Raw genomic sequence first — 16,312 nt, forward strand, 5'->3', positions numbered from 1 at the left:
TACACGCTCTCACTTTGCAAGTATGACCAAGACTTCACAACCTCCTGCTACACAGAAGGAACACCACCTCTGAAACAGGAAAAAATACTATTTTTCTAAAGTATGCTTATGGGACACAAGTTTACTCACAATGATCTCAGATTCTTTCAAAACCACTAGCTGGGAAATTTACAGGAATTCAAAAATACTCTCTAGTATTTTCCCCCACCTCCTGGTAAAAACAGGAGGCAGAGATGGGGAATCTGCCACTCCAAGGAAGCAGATTTGAAATTATCTGTTCTGATTAGAACTCTGTGTACTTCTTGCAGACATGGAAAGGGGAAAATCTAAGCACTATCTGTATGCAGGACAAAATTTGCTTATCTTTCTTGACTGTGGTTTCAGCATTTCTGTATCACTTTATGTCATGGAACTTCACGGGAAAACTATTTAATATAAATCCCCGGGTAGTTTTAAAAGTCTTTACAATATCAACCTGGATGCTAGCACAAACCAAGCTCTTACGTTACTGCCTTTGACCCTGATGAAAATCTATTAACATAAAATAGTACCAAAGTTATAGCCACCTCCTGAGGATCTGGCTCAAACTGCCACAGCCGCACTGATTCCAATGAAGTGAGGACATTTTATATCAGCCAGGAACTTGGCCTGACAAGGTGAAGGCACTCAGCAGCATGCCAAATTAATTGCGTGTGAGTTTAAGCTTATTTCACTCACCACAAAACCTTCGTGCTTTAAAATATACCTTTGAAAAACAGCACATATCCGTACTTCTTGCAGAAATGCTGACCAGTAAAAGGGAATACAAACAATCTCATCTGACTGAAGAAGCAACACTGAAATAAGACCCAAACACACATTCACTTAAATTTTGAAGAAGTTTCTGCTGATTTTTGAGAGACTCTCATTATTTAAAATACCATGACTGTTTGGGGTACTCAAACCAGATTCCTAGCAGCAGAAACGAGCCATAGCCCACTCTGAAGTAACTGTTAAGATCAAACCATAAGCTAAGATCCTTATTTCTGCATTAAGTATCATCTGATCCACAGCCACAACTGGTCAAATCGTTTTTATACACATTAGTAAAAAAGGAAGAGCCAACACAAGGAGAGAGTTCCTTCAGATGACCCTGATGGACAACTTCATCAGTGTTGTTTTTTTTTTATTTTAAATGGTGAGAGCAGTCAGTGCTAAAAGTTAAAATCATAGCAATTCACGTGGAATTCAGCTCCCTGGAGCAGGCTCCAAAGTCCACGACGCCAAAATGCCACTGCGCCAGCATTACTTACCCCTAGCCATCTTGCTCCTTTGTTGGCAGCCTGCTGAATCTGCACTCTTTTCAGGGTGACATGGTAAACAGCTCCCTCTTCTACTTCTTCACCCCAGTCCTGAATTGAGCTCTGCCAGGAAGAGAGAGAGAAAAAAGGGAGAGAGAGAGAGAGAAAGGAACATTTTCCCCTCTTCTGCTAACCACAATCTATACCAGGTGCTCCATTGCTTCACACAGAGCTCAGAGCAGAAGATGGGCTGCACGAAGTATGTACAACAATCAAAGCAACACAGGATACTTTTAGAGTGAGGGAACACTATAGATATTCTTGGCAAGCTGTCCTTTCCTGTGGTATCAAGATACCTTGACTTTCCATTTAGCTATTTTTCCTAGACTAGCACATATTTTAAATAGTTGTATAAAGTCTTTTCTAAGGAAATAGTTTGGTTTTGATTAGCAGTCTCTCTTCCCTCTCCCTCCCACCCCCTCTTTTCTAAAGCAATTAATCTCTCTGGCCTTTCATTTACGGAAGGAATTGCACTTTTTAAGACTGTTGAATTACTTACGCAGACAGCCTTTAAACTTCGAAGCTAACAAGCACCTAAAATACAGCAACCCTTTATTTCTTCTGACAGGAGGGATCTAAAGCGCTTGCGGTTTGCTTTCCCAAAACCTATTATTTCAAGCTACACAAACTTTACAGAGCCGAGGCTTTAAAACTCACCAAAAAAAAAAAAGAGAAAGAAATATAAAAAAAGAGCCCAACGTCTTCCGAAGTTTAACGCGTGCTGGGGCGACTGCTCGCCCCCCGGGCTCCCAGCCGTACAAAGGAGCGCGCGGCGCTGGGTGTCCGGCGGGGCCCCGCAGCGGCCGCTCCCTCCCGTCCCCCGCTCGGGGCTCGCCCCCGCCCGCAGCCACACGGCCCGGCCGGGCCCCGCTCCCCCGAGCCCCGCCGCCCCCGCCTGACACCGGCACCCCGCGGGGTGGGGGTGGGGGGGAACGGCACCCGGTTACCATTTTAGCTCTCCACAGAAATCTCATCCTCAGTTTCTCGCCGGGCGCCTCGACGGGGCATGCTGCTGCTGCTGCCGCCGCTGGGCGCCAACCCTGCTCCGCCCTGTCAGCGGCCGCCGCCGCCGCGGGCCGGGCCGAGCCGTGCGGCCCCTCGGCTCCGCGGCGCGGGAGGGAGGCGGCAGCGCCAGGCCCCGCCTCAGCCCGGCCCCGGCCCCGCCGAGGGGCTTCCTGTTTATCGCGGGCAGCCCCGGCCCGAAAGTTGACGCCGCTTGGCTTTGCCGGGCCGGGAGCCGCGTCGGAACCGAGCGGGGCGGCCGCTGCCCGCCGGTCGCCGCCTGACAGGAGCGGGGCGGCCCGGGGGGGGGATGGACACCGGGGACCGTCGGCGGGGGGCACGGGGTGGCAGTCCGGGCCACAGGGCGGCAGGTGGGAGACGAAGAGGGCTGAGGTCGGGCCCGGCGCCATGCCTCAGTCCCCCAGGGGGATTTTCGAGCTGCTCGAGGCCCGCGCAGCCCTCCGCAACCCCCCATCCTGCAGCCGCTCCCCCGCAGCAGGGAGGCCGAAGGAGGGGGCCGGGGGACATGCAGGAGGGGCGTAACAGAAGATGAGAAAACTGCGATAAACAGCGGGGTCGTGAGGAGCGTGGAGCAGATGAGGGCTGCGTGGGCAGCGATGTAGGGGAATGGCACTGAGCTCCTGGTCTGGGGAGATAAGTTTTAGGGTGACGGGAAACAGGAGATGGGGGAAAGAATTCCTACCCGTTTGACCTGTACATCGGGAAACAAATCCTGGCTCTTTCCACCTGTCTCACCTCAAAAAAAAAATAAAACCCAACAAAACCAAAACAGAACAAAAACCCCTTCCTACTCCTGCCCCTGCAAAGTAATAACACACAGTAGCAGCCTCTCGTCGCTCAGCCATGAGGCCTACCGTCACAGCAGCAGCCACAGCCCTCCAAGAAGCTGCTGGCTGGACCTTCTCCAAGTCTGCTGGACACCAGCACAACGTTAAGCTTGAATATGCACAGCAGAAGGCACTGACTGTTGTGCTGTCGCGTGAGACCCATACCTTGGTGCTTCTGTCATCTACTAGTGCAAGGAAGATAGAGCTACCTAAAACAATGCTTTCAATTCAGCCTCCCTCCGAGGTACCTGTCAACTACCCAACAAGAAAAACTTCTTATCTTGATTCTGTAATCAACTGACTGCTGTCTATTTATTTCCCACCTCCCATCTTGATAAAGGCTAAAATCAAAACATCCTTATTTTTCTAATGGGGCATCCCTTGTTCACAGACAAGCCTGCATATAACATGACTGTCTTCCCTGTACAAGCAATAGTTGCGGACATCAGCATGGTAACACAAGAATCTCAAAACAACTTAAAAACACTAATTTAAGATGCCTCTTGAGCTGGCATCTTTGTTTTGTTTTGTTGTTTTTTTGTGTTTTTGTTTGTTTTTTGGACTTGAAAGCAAAGAAAAGTGCACAAATTTTAAGTGCACAAATTATTGTACAAGTCAGTGAAAGAGGGAAGAATTGAACCAGAGTTCAGATTTCCTCAACCTGAGCTCCAACAAGCAGCATATTAACGTATTTATACATAAGTGTTATTACCAATTATGTCAGGAGCTATGCTGGTTCAGAGAGACTTGCAGCTGCTAACATGAGGAAGCATATGAAAGTAAGAAACAGTATTTTAAGCTATGAAACTAAGCTTGAGCTGTGTTGTTACGGGTGAACAGATCTGAATTACAGGCTGTGCATTTAGTTTATTTGCCTAATACTGAAGTGATCCAGAATGTGCTGAGGAAGATACAAACTTATTAATCTAAAATTTACTGTAGCACACAAATTAAAGTCTAGATTTTCCAAAGTCCCTTGGCTTCTGTAAAACTGTACACAGCCTTTAGAATGCTTTAGATTTTGCAAATTGTTTTCCACATAATAATTCTTAGGTGCAAAAAAGGAGTCTGCATTGAATTCATGTAGCTAGCCCAGCAGGCATGCAAGCCGTTTCAGAACAAATTGCAATTGAATAGGACAAGCATATGTTAGCATATGAAAATGGATATCCAGCTACAAGGAATATAACAGCAAAGCCAAATAATTACCCAGTACTGAAATGAAAGTTCTTTCACGGTATGATGTTCGGGTGCCACAGTAAGTGCACTAGTGCCAAAACCATAACTTCAGATGGCAATAAAAAAAAAGCTATTTCTAACTATTTCTCTAAAAGCAAGAAAATGGCAGCAAGTTAATACACTGGGAAAAGCCCACATATTTGACCCAATTTAGCTTCTGCTGAACTAAAAATTTCAGACTGGGTCCTTATGGAACACCTTCTTATGGAGAGAGAAGCTCAGCACTTTTAATTTGAGGTAGGGCATAAGCCCTCTCATGGATGATGTTTCCAAATCCTCTTGGTCACTGTCAAGTGACAAACAGAGGCTCTTTTAGCAAGGAGTACCAGATTAACTCATCTAGTTTAGCAAGTAGCTAAAAAGCTACCCTTTTTTATTAACTAGACTTGTCATTAGTCATGCTTAGAGTCGACTATTTTCTAAATAATTTTTAGCAACAAATAAGTTTTAGCAACCCAGACTCTGTAACATTAAGCACAGACACACCTTTCTAATAAATGAATAAAGGCAGAGTGTTGTTATCTGGGTCTTTCCAGCATCATCCACCCTTTGCTGTCACGGACAGTAAACTCATGCATAAAAGTAGAAACATCTTAGAAGCAGCTGTTTCCCAACTCAACAGATTTCAGAGTGAGACTTTAAGATGATACATATACAATGCGATATTTGGTTCTGTCGTGTCCTCAGACAGCTGATCAGGGAGGGAAATGTCGGAATTGGCTTGGAGGAAAAAATCATTGTCTACGCTAAGAGTTACTGCTCTTTGAGGAAGAGGCAAAGCAAAAAAAAAAATCACACTGGTATTTAAATCATGTGCCTTTTGTGGAAACTGCTGTCAGTATTTGCTTGATTGAAATCAGAATCTAGTTTTTTTGTTTGTTTGTTTACTTATCCCCTTAAGTCAATTTGCATGATTAAGCTTCTAGAAACTGTTTGCATTAACTGCTTTATTTCGGAGTGGAAAACTGCAAGCAAGAGGACCAGAACATCACACAGCACAACTTAGCCTGACAAATTCATTTCATCTTACTTTAGTCCCTGTCGCATATACCAGCTCAGAAAAGCATGTCAGTGCTGGCTTTACCTTAGCATAAGCTGAAACATTTGCATCAAAGGAACTAAAGTTTTAAGATTCTTTGATGAACTGGAGCCTAGACCCTGAACTCAGAAAGAGCTGTAGGTTCAATCCACCATGGGACTGAGTCTTCTCCCCACAAGAATTACGTCAAACATTTCACTGCAGAAAGCCCATAAATCACATTTTCAGCAGATTTTCAGTGAAAAACTGGTTATCCAAATCATCTGCCAACTGTAATATTTGCAGTTTTCTAGTTCCTTGGAAGTCTGGATTTTATTGATAACTGTCTCATTCGGTAAAAGGATATTTGTAGGTTTGGGTGGTATCTTCATTAAAGCAACTGACAGGGTATGGGACAATGTTTTCCAACATGGTGTACCTTTCTTATGCCACAGCATTTACTTACCTTCCAGCTAAACAAAGAGGTCAAGTTAATGTATATTTTACATATTATATATAACGCTTTAATTATATGTATGTATAATATACTATATCTTCTACAGACCTTGCCCGTAGTTATATCATCAGCTCTCATAGATCCAACTATGTTTTTATGTGAAGTATATAAGAAAGTTCTCTCAGACTGGTAGTCTTTCAAAGTAAATGAGGCATACTGTGCTGGCTGACTATAAATTTGGAAGGGCCCATTTTAGCTCCATACTCTAGGAAGTTTTTGTCATTAGCTTTTACCAAAACATGCATGTCTGTGTATGCATATATATGTATTTATTTTGGTCTTGTAGAGAGTAATGAGTATGCTCAGTCTAGATTCCTAAAAATGTGCCTTACATCCAAAGACTGATTATTCAATGCTAAAAAGGGGGGGAAGCATACATTGTACTTTACTTTCATTTAGTTGCATTCTAAGGCCATTATGTAGTGTTCAAGAGCTTATTTTAGACCAGGAGATGGGATCAGAAAGCACAGGAAAACATGAAGACAAAGCAGGATCTGATTAATCTAAAAGATGTTCTGTTAAGGTTTCAAGGACAGAAGGACGCATGAAAAAGTCTAAGAACAGCCTGCAACTTGGGTTACTAGAACTGCTGCTTTGTTCTTTCAGCAGACTTTAATCTTGAAACTGATCTATACCCACAAAAAACACTCATGGTCAACATTGTGTTAAATATTTGGTTCTTTCCAAATCATGTTTGCATGCAATAGCTACATTCCTGTCATAATCAAGCCCTGTGTCTGCCTTTTCTACTGAATCAGAGCTGTTCCTCTCAAAGATCTGAGCATGTATTCCTTCCCCCTCGCAACAAGAAAGAAATACAAATCCACTTGTAAACACAACCTTACGCTTCTCACAGTGAAATATTATACAAGGAAATACTTTGGGGTTTGGAAAATTCTCAAACTGCAGATCATTGACCACTTACAGCCCAGAACTTGCTGACTGTCCACAGAGCAATAAGTTAGTCACACAGAGTGATGATTTTTCCTTGTTTTCAGCTGTTGCTACAGCTGGCACGCAGGCGCTTTCATGAGAAGACAAAGCAAAAGACCTATAAACCAGCTGGAAATAAAGAACAGCTAGTCTTACTGCTTTTACTAGGGGCCTAGCAGAAGGAGAAGAGGAAACAGAAGTCAGAGATACCCAAAAAAGGAAAACATTCAGGAGAACAAAGGAAAAGGACAAAGTAACCAGGTGCTGTAAGAATCGCACCAGGCAGCTTCTGCGAGAAAAGCTATGCATCGTGTAGGCTAAAAGGAAAGAAGCCAGGTACCAGACCACCGCGTGCAAATTAATGGCACTGGAAAATTATCATCCAAAAAAGGGCAAACACCCCATGCATTACAAAACCATAAGTTTCACTATGTTCCTGTCAGTGGCACTGCCAGCTCAAGCAGTTTGCACTCCCGGGTGCTTGATTGTGCCAGGGCTAGAACTGTTTGTATGTTGGATATGCTAGATATTTCCCTTAAACATTGTTCGGATATTACCTTAAAAAAAAAAAGGCAACAATGGCTACCACTTCAAGGGCACTACCTAAACATGCGCAACTGTTAATCGGAGGAGAGGATTTCACAAGACAATCTTTGTGTTCATCCTATAGAAAGTATCGGAGTCTATAATATAGAATAAAGCACGTACAAAGAGACACCCCTGTGATGGATTGTGCTTTAGAAGTGCATGCCTACAAAAGGAAATAAATACTGCTTCTATTAATACTATTAATGCTATTTCATTAATTATTATTGGTCTAGTTTCTTTATAACCACATTTAGTCCATGCTTTCTGTTTATGGCACATACCCTCAATTTGATAATTAATAGGTGCTGCAGACTACAGTTCTTAAGACTGAAGCTATTTTAAAAGTTAAGAAAATTCACATGCAGGTGAGCCACAAAAGCTACACAATGCAGAGACTACAGAAATGTGAACACAAACCAGTCTCATATTGTGTTGTAATGACTGTGGTCTCTGACCTGTAGCTTGGCTGCAGAGAGCTCTTTACTACAGCTTCCATATGAAAATCACCTGATAATATTCCTTTACACTGTGCACACCTGAGTTCCTGCTTTCCTGTCGATTACAGTTTGCCAGAGGATCCTTTGGATCCACTTAACATCCCATGTGCTACATCCTACCTACACTAAAGGTCCTTTACATCACAAAGCAGCTCTCTGCCATACATCTCACGCAGTCATTTCCATCAGTACAGCAGCAGTACTTTGCGCATACTGTGTGCTGATGTAAAGGGTAATAGAGGTAAGTCAGGTCCTCTGTCTTCCTCATTTGAAAATAAATTAACTTGCATATTTATATTATTTAAATGAATGACATGCGCTGTTACAATGTGTCAACCAGGAAGAAAAATTATTGGGATCAAAAATTAAATTCTAATTTCAAACCACTGACTAATCAAAGAAACGTTATATTACACACCAAATGCCTGATCTTCCACTGTCTGCAACCTTTGTGATCCGTACTCCTCTGCAAAAAGGGAAAAACAATGTTCCACACTTGCCCTGCACAGCGTTAAAAGATGTGACAATGTAGTAGCAGCTCAGTAAAGAACCAGATATGCAAGTTCATCATGTTCCGTCTTCATTGACGCTAGAACTAAACAGAGGCCTTCAAGTAATTGGAAATATTAACCAGCTTCATTGTAAAATGCCAGAGGAAATGCAGCAGAGCTCCCATATAAAACTACATTAATGTTTCATAAGGCTGCCTAATTAACAATGCTAAGTCAAAAAATTATGTTGTTAAGGAAGCACACGCAGCCTTCCATTGACCTCTCATTTCACATGTGATTGCGATTAGATAAGCATGCACTGCTTCACAAGCTATGCTGCCCAATAGGGTAGGGATTTTTTTGTATAATCTTAGATCTTGGTGGCATATCTGTTCCACTCAAGAGGAGCAAGTGCATAGAGTTCCATTTGTTAAGACTCAAAGCAATGTTGCTTGCAAAACTGCGGTCACATCACCAGTAAACACCACTTGCAACACCACATGGAGAAACACTGGCATATTTTATTCCACATACCCTGAACTTTTTGACTCAAGAGGAGCATAAGTTGTGCTGCAGCGTCTCTGATCTCAAGCCTGCCCCCTACTTAGCATGCAGAAACCGATCTGGTTCTTTGAAATGACCTGTAGGAGCAGGAACACTCAAATCTCGGTAACACACATCACAAAGCGCACCAAAACTTTACTTTTGGCTGTAAACGCTTTACGAGTCCTTCTGCTCCTCTCTCAGGTCCAGCATGTCCCTGCTGCTCCTAAGCACTGTCTTTCCCTGGCTTTGTGCTGTGTAGCCACTCAGGTGCTTCTTCACAGCAAATCCTCTTGACTGCACCCTTCACAACCTTTGCAGGAAGAAACAAAACCCTGATTTTCATGCTGAGTACATGATTTTCTAAAGCCCATAACTCAGTCAAATCAAAGCCAAAACTAAGACACTTCACAGCTATGGCTATTTCAATGCCAAATTTTGGCATATGGGCCTCAGCCACACTTACTGCAGAGCTGTTCAAAAGAAAGCAGCAAAAAGTCTTTATGGAAGGGAAAAATAGTTTTCCACTTTCCTCATACTTACACATGGATGAAATGTTTTCACTCAAATGTTCCAAAAAAATTCACCTTTGAGCAGAGTCCAAGGGCTACATTTGAACAATTTTAAAACTTTCTGCGAAGAATAAATATTTTAATCATATAAAAAGACATTGCAGAAGTACAAAATTGACTGTGGATAATTCTCCTGACGTCAATTCCATTTCTCCCAATTTACATTGTCTTGTGACCAGAATCAACTCCAATGCCTACAGAGAGCTAATAAAAATTATTACTCCCTCCTCCAACAAAAAGTTATGGAAGACTGAAAAAAGAAGGCCTATATATCCAGGAAACATCAGATATGGGTATGTACAGTGACAAAATATACAGCACCATAAAACAGCAGACCAAAACGTTTAACCCTGTAAGCTTCATAACAAAATCTTCATGGCACAAAGTATATGAAAAATGGTGGAAAGGGAACACTCTGGAAGCATTTGAGGTTCAAGAGGACAATGGCTCCCCACTAGCCCTCCCAAGCCACGGTCAAACAGGGCTGACCTTGGCATGCAGCTGGGCTTCAGGACAAGCTGGTGACTTCAGCCTGACAGAGATCTGGATTATGCAGCAGTCCCTGCATCACCATAGCCCACATTCACACTCAGCCGGTAGCATAGGCACAGGAATTATAAATAAAAGTAAATATAATGCCACATGGTAAGATGCTTCATTCAGTAATTTCTAACTGAGTCGTAAGACTAAACAAGTCTTATGAGGAGCACCTGAGGGAGCTGGGATTGTTCAGCCTGGAGAAGAGGAGGCTCAGAGGCGACCTTATCGTACTCTACAGGTGCCTTAAAGGAAGCCGTAGCGAGGTGGGGGTTGGTCTGTTCTCCCACATGCCTGGTGACAGGACGAGGGAGAATGGGCTAAAGTTGTGCCAGGGGAGGTTTAGGTTGGATATTAGGAAGAACTTCTTTACCGAAAGGGTTGTTAGGCATTGGAATGGGCTGCCCAGGGAAGTGGTTGAGTCACCATCCCTGGAGGTCTTAAAAGACATTTAAACATAGCACTTAGTGATATGGTTTAGTGGAGGACTTGTTAGTGTTAGGTCAGAGGTTGGACTAGGTGATCTTGGAGGTCTCTTCCAACCTAGATGATTCTACACTTCTGTGATTCTTTGTAAAGAAGATGGTACAGAACAGCTTTACCAAGCCAAGGGTTTAGCTCTGAAGAGGTAATGAGTGAAGAATTCAGATACTGCACAGTGCTTGAAACAAAACTGTCCTGAGGGAAAGAGGGGTATTAGTAGAATCATAGAATATCCCAAGCTAGAAAGGACCCACAAGGATCGTCGAGTCCAACTCCTGGCACCACACAGATCTACCCAAAAATTCAGACTATATGACTGACAGCACAGTCCAAACGCTTCTTAAACTCCGACAGGCTTGGTGCCGTGAGTACGCCCTTGGGGAGTCTGCTCCAGTGTGTGACCACCCTCTTGGTGAAGAACCTTTTACTGATATCCAACCCGAACCTCCCCTGTCGCAGCTTGACACAATTCCCTTGGGGCCTATCGCTGGTCACTGAAGAGCAGAGATCGGCGCTTGCCCCTCCGTTCCCCCTCGTGAGGAAGCTGTAGGCCGCGATGAGGTCTCCCCTCAGCCTCCTCTTTTCCAGGCTGAACAGGCCAAGTGACCTCAGCCGCTCCTCATACGTCTTCCCCTCTAGGCCCTTCACCATCTTCATGGCCCTTCTCTGGACACTCTCCAACAGTTTCATGTCCTTTTTGTGCTGTGGTGCCCAGAACTGCACACAGTACTCGAGGTGAGGCCGCACCAGCGCAGAGTAGATCAAGACAATCACTTCCCACAACTGACTAGCAATGCCATGCTTGACACATCCCAGGATATTGTTGGCCCTCCTGGCTGCCAGGGCACATTAAGAAGCAAAAGTTGCTTATGCTGTTGAGATTGCTCTGTTTGTAAATAATAGGACCTTGTTCCTTTATTACTTCAAAGGGGAATAGGTAAGTGTGCATGCAAAGGAGAAGACACTAAGGGGGAGCTCACTGATGTCATCCTTTTTTTGGGAAAAGATTGTTTTTCACATCTTTTTTACACTTGCACACACGCTTTTCTCTTTAGTATCATCAATATTGCAAATACTGAGTTTTCTGCCACAGCTCTTACAACGCATCATAAAACAAGTCAAATAATATGAGAAAAAAATCTTACATACATTGTGATATGAATGGATTATTGTGTATCCATCAGCTGAAAGACAGAGAACTCCTTTACTCAACTGGGGATCAAATGGCTTGCTCATACAAAGTATCACTCAAAGGATTGCCTTCTCTGCCTTTCATATTTTTTTTAATTATTTTTTTTTCACCTAAGGTTTAATTATTAATTTGGCTGGTCATAGTACAAACACATATTGGGTGGATTTAGCAAAATTCTTATTTTTCTAACTGCACTCATCTCGATCTATGGCCTGATTCTCCATAAGCAGCTTCTTACTTTCAATACATTTACAAATTTGTTATTTATACTACTAGCTAGTTGTTACTCAATCCTCCCCCTCATTCCCAAATTATTTGCTGTACTTCATGCTCTTTTCTAGCAAGCTTCAGTTTCCAGAGCAAGAAATCTAATGATTTGATTAAATGAACTCTCAGAACTTCCCATTTACAAACCTAACTTCTTTTTGCCTTCTGCTGTTTCTTTTTGCTTTGATTGCAGATATACTGCACATATGCCTTTTATTGCCCTGTAACGGTATGTTTAAACAGTATAAACCTCTGTTGACTATCGGGATTTCTGATTTTCTTAGTTTTCACTCTATAGTTTTTTTTTTTTTTCATTTTAACCTCTTAAAAAGAAATATTTCCTCCCCTAGGAGTCTGCATCACTCTGGTGTTCTTTAATCCAAGTACTCCCCAGAGGACACTAGGCTTAATAATTATATGAGAGTGTCTATTATCTAGGATACTGGAAGTTCTTCCCACTCTATCTGGGGCCTCCCATTCCTCTGAACAGACCTTTGCCAGCTAGCTCTGTATTTATATCTAACTAGTTCAAAGCACAAGGACTTTGTCCCTCCCACCCATTGAGTTATAATCAGATGGCATGTCTTAAGTTTGACTCATTCACTTCATGCATACATAGTTTCCAGAAACAGTAAATGAAGAATTTCAATTTAAATACTGTTCCTACAGCAAATCCCAGTAATTACATGTTTTCAAAGGCATTATATACGCTAGACATCACAATTCAAACCTGGAAAAGTAACTCCATAGTTTAGAATTAAAACATGAGGAAAAATCACCATAAAACTGTCTTGTGAGTAGTGAACCCCAAAACAAAGCTTGGTGTTTCTGAAAGTTATGCATAAACACAACACTGCTAACCTCTAAGAGGTCATTAAAATAAGAAAACGATAATCATAAATGTTTGTATTATTATCGTAGTTTATCTTATTTTCTATTTCAATCTAAGTGACCCATATTAAACTTAAAAACTACGGCCCCCTGTATTGTGGGACATATTTTAAAATACTCAGAACTTCTCAGACCCCATTTTAAGAAGCCTGCTGAATACCTGTCATTTAAGAGAGCTCTTCTGGATGGTGAAGGCTGCTGAACGCCACGGAAAGGTTTCTCAGCCAAATATAACACAAATCCTTGCAAGCTTTCATGTAAGACAGGCATTCTGTGCAATTCTCTGCTCTCAGATCACAATGCTGTTAATCCAATCCAACAAAGGGATTCCCACTGGCATAACAGAAAACAGAATACAGGCTCCCATTCAGCTTGTAGTGAAGATGTGAGAAAGAATCTAATTTTCCAGTTGGCTTAGGCTACTGACCCTACCTTTTTCCTAGTGCTCAAAAAACAGTAAGCCAGAGTTGTCATCTTTTTTCTTCTCTTCATTAGATTAAAAAGGAAATAATTGAAGTGAAGCAAGAATTCAGCTTATCTATGGGTCCCTTGTTTTTTTTAATGCTGCATTCATCCTATCAGATTTCACCAAACCCTGTGAGGATTTTATTACCCTCTTATAGCCCTGCAACATAGACAAGTGGGCACCATTAAATCTGACTCCTACTCCACAACTTTCTTTTAAGCACTGTTTAGATTTGCAGGCAGAAGCAAGGAACAAGAGAACAGTAAATAAATATGGAACGATTAAGGTTAGAAATATATGTACTGATCCCTTGGCAAACATGTAGCATTGTTTCATCATACATACCACTTCCCAAGAACTCAGATGTGAGGGATTTATTAGCTACCACAGTCTTAAACACAGAAATCCCTAAATCAGAAAGGGTATCTTTATAATGCAGTGCAGTAAAATCCAGTCTGGGGAAGGGTAGGGTTTGGGCTTTTGCTTTTTTTTTGTTGTAATGTTTTTACCTCCTCCATCTCTAAAATATCTCATAGTCAGATGCAACAGTCCACATGCCAGTGACTTGCCTTCTGCAGTCAGTAGACACTTCTGCCCCAGACATTGCTCACGTGGGTTGCTCTTACACTATCTTCTACTTAAGCTGTGAAGAACCAGGTACTTGAAGGAAGAGCTCTGTGCCTATTTGAAAACAGTGGAAAGGCAGTTTTTAACTGCATTTACTTTCAAAGTCCATTATGTTTCTGTCTTGTGAAACGCAACAGTTGAATTAGATTATTATCTATAAAGGAGGATGCTCAGTCCTGTTCATTAGACACATTAGACACAGCGCCAGCCTCCCACAGCTGCTGGCATGGTCATGTACACCCAACACCCATTCCTGGCTCTCTTATGTAGCACTTCTACTTCTCCCTCTTGATTACCGTGCTTAGCACATGCTATATGCTAAGACTTCCTTGACCAGGACACCTCTAGACTAAGAAAACAGGTACTAAACATGCTTCTCAAAGTGACCTGTTTTACCAGCATATCTCAGCTTCAACCTTTTTCACTTTATGCTGTTACTACTCTTCTGCCTACTGCAAACTCAGCTTTCCACGGCTCACATTCCTACCCCCTAGATCAGTCAAAATGCAGCATTAAGACCTTCTTTCCCATTCAGTTATTTGATAGCCACTTTTAAGATCTCTCAGAATTTGATAACTGACTCTCCTCATTTTTGCCTTTTAGAAGCTTCTCACAGATCAGTGCCTACCACAAGCTCCCAATGGTCAATTTCACTGCTAAGCAGCTTTTTTAAACTTAAATTCTCTTTTGCATGTTACTAATAAACACTTGGTATCCATTTCAAACTGATAAAACCACCTTTGAGACAAGACACACCTTTGTTTTGACCTGAAAATATGCATCTGCATTTCAAAACAATGACAAAGTACATGTGGGACAGGAACAATATTTCCTTTTATTAATATTAAAAGATTTGCGACCTGTAATTGATGCGTATCACTAGTGATCTACAAATACTTGCTCTTGCCAGCATTTACCTTCATACTTTGCCCTACATCTTTCCTATTGCTTGCTCTGCCCCTGTACTGCCTTTTCATTTTCATTATGTTCTTCAAGACAGACTTTCACCTACTTGCAAAGGGTCCAGGACAATATGATACAGCTAGCTGTGACCTTCAGGCACTATTACAATACAAAACACCATATATACCATGGATCCAGAGAGACCAATATCCAACAGTCATGCCATTTGATGCCACTCTGGTGTATATTATTACAGCACAATGCACTGAAACAAGTTTGGATGCCTACCAATGCCTACCAAAAAGTTCTTTGAACTTTTGGGAGAAGCTTCTTCAGCTAAAGAGAAATCCCCCGCTACTTGTGTTCTGGCTGGTTGGCTGCTGCTGTATGTAGTACCTATAACAATTCCTTGAAGAAGTGCTGATAGGGATGTTGGTGAATTTACTTGCAAGGGAAAGGTGACAGGACTAGAACCACAGTCTGTAAATACTTTTTAGTACCCTCTGGGACTACGTTGTTTTATTATTATTGGAGCATTGTGCTCAGACAGCAAAGACATGCATTTAGGGATACTAGTTTCTATTTCCAGCTCTATTACATCTATTTTTATTTGAACTTATTTAAAGACAACATTATCAACCCAGAGACAAAAGACAGGAAGGAGATGGAAGTCCAAAATGCTTAAGACTCTAGACAATGAGAGGAAACAGCCTGTGTTTTGAAAGTTCCCCCATTTCTCTTACAGATGATCTTTGCTAAGTCCAAAAAGCAAAATAAAAACATAAACAAAACCCTGTGAAGGGGAAATCCTCTTGCATTCAGATACCAGCAGAGTGGAAAAATTTAGAGAGAATCCAGGTCTAGAATATTATGTTAGACAAAAGATATCTATATAAATAGAGGAATTGAACAGCATCACAACAGTAAAAAGACATGTAATGACTCGATGTTCCACTAGGAGAAATTCCACTGCCTGCCTCCAAGTAAAATTATAAATCAAAAAACAAAAACTATTCTGTGTGCTTTGTGATGGGTACACTAACAGGATACTTAGCGTTGGTGTTTTTAAAGTAAACAAGTTTTAAGGTATATGAAGCCTCAGATTGAACACATTTCTGAGACCACCACAGGGTCACATGTGAAATGTACTTCAGTTTATACGTGCCTACTACTATCATTAGTACATGAACATAAAAGCCAGCTGTATTAGAGAAAATGTACGAAGGCCTACCAACAAGCAAGCCAGACTGCAGGAAGTTTTGTCCTGTTCTAAACAATCACCCAGCTTACTAGCAGCGGAGCATTATTTAGCAAACTCAAACCCTAGCCGTTGTATTGGGATGACATTACAAATGAGG

At 42.0% G+C, this 16,312-nt stretch overlaps 1 protein-coding gene across 3 annotated transcripts in view; it reads right to left on the minus strand.

Moving 5' to 3' along the window:
• The window catches only part of RGL1 (ral guanine nucleotide dissociation stimulator like 1), an 81,858-nt gene extending 79,373 nt beyond the window's left edge, over nt 1–2,485 (minus strand). Inside the window, exons 1-2 of one of the 3 annotated variants that reach the window (XM_083847071.1) lie at nt 2,288–2,485; nt 1,293–1,403 (exon numbers count right to left, since the gene is read on the minus strand). In XM_083847071.1, the coding sequence (XP_083703197.1) occupies nt 1,293–1,403; nt 2,288–2,314 (138 nt within the window). In that variant the 5' untranslated portion in view covers nt 2,315–2,485. The remainder of the gene's footprint in view (nt 1–1,292; nt 1,404–2,287) is intronic. The other 2 variants (XM_083847070.1, XM_083847072.1) reach the window with 2 other exon arrangements.
• Between the last annotated feature and the right edge of the window lie 13,827 nt (nt 2,486–16,312).

Source organism: Anser anser (assembly GCF_964211835.1).
Source record: "Anser anser genome assembly, chromosome: 8".
In the NCBI taxonomy this organism is placed as follows: Eukaryota; Metazoa; Chordata; class Aves; order Anseriformes; family Anatidae; genus Anser; species Anser anser.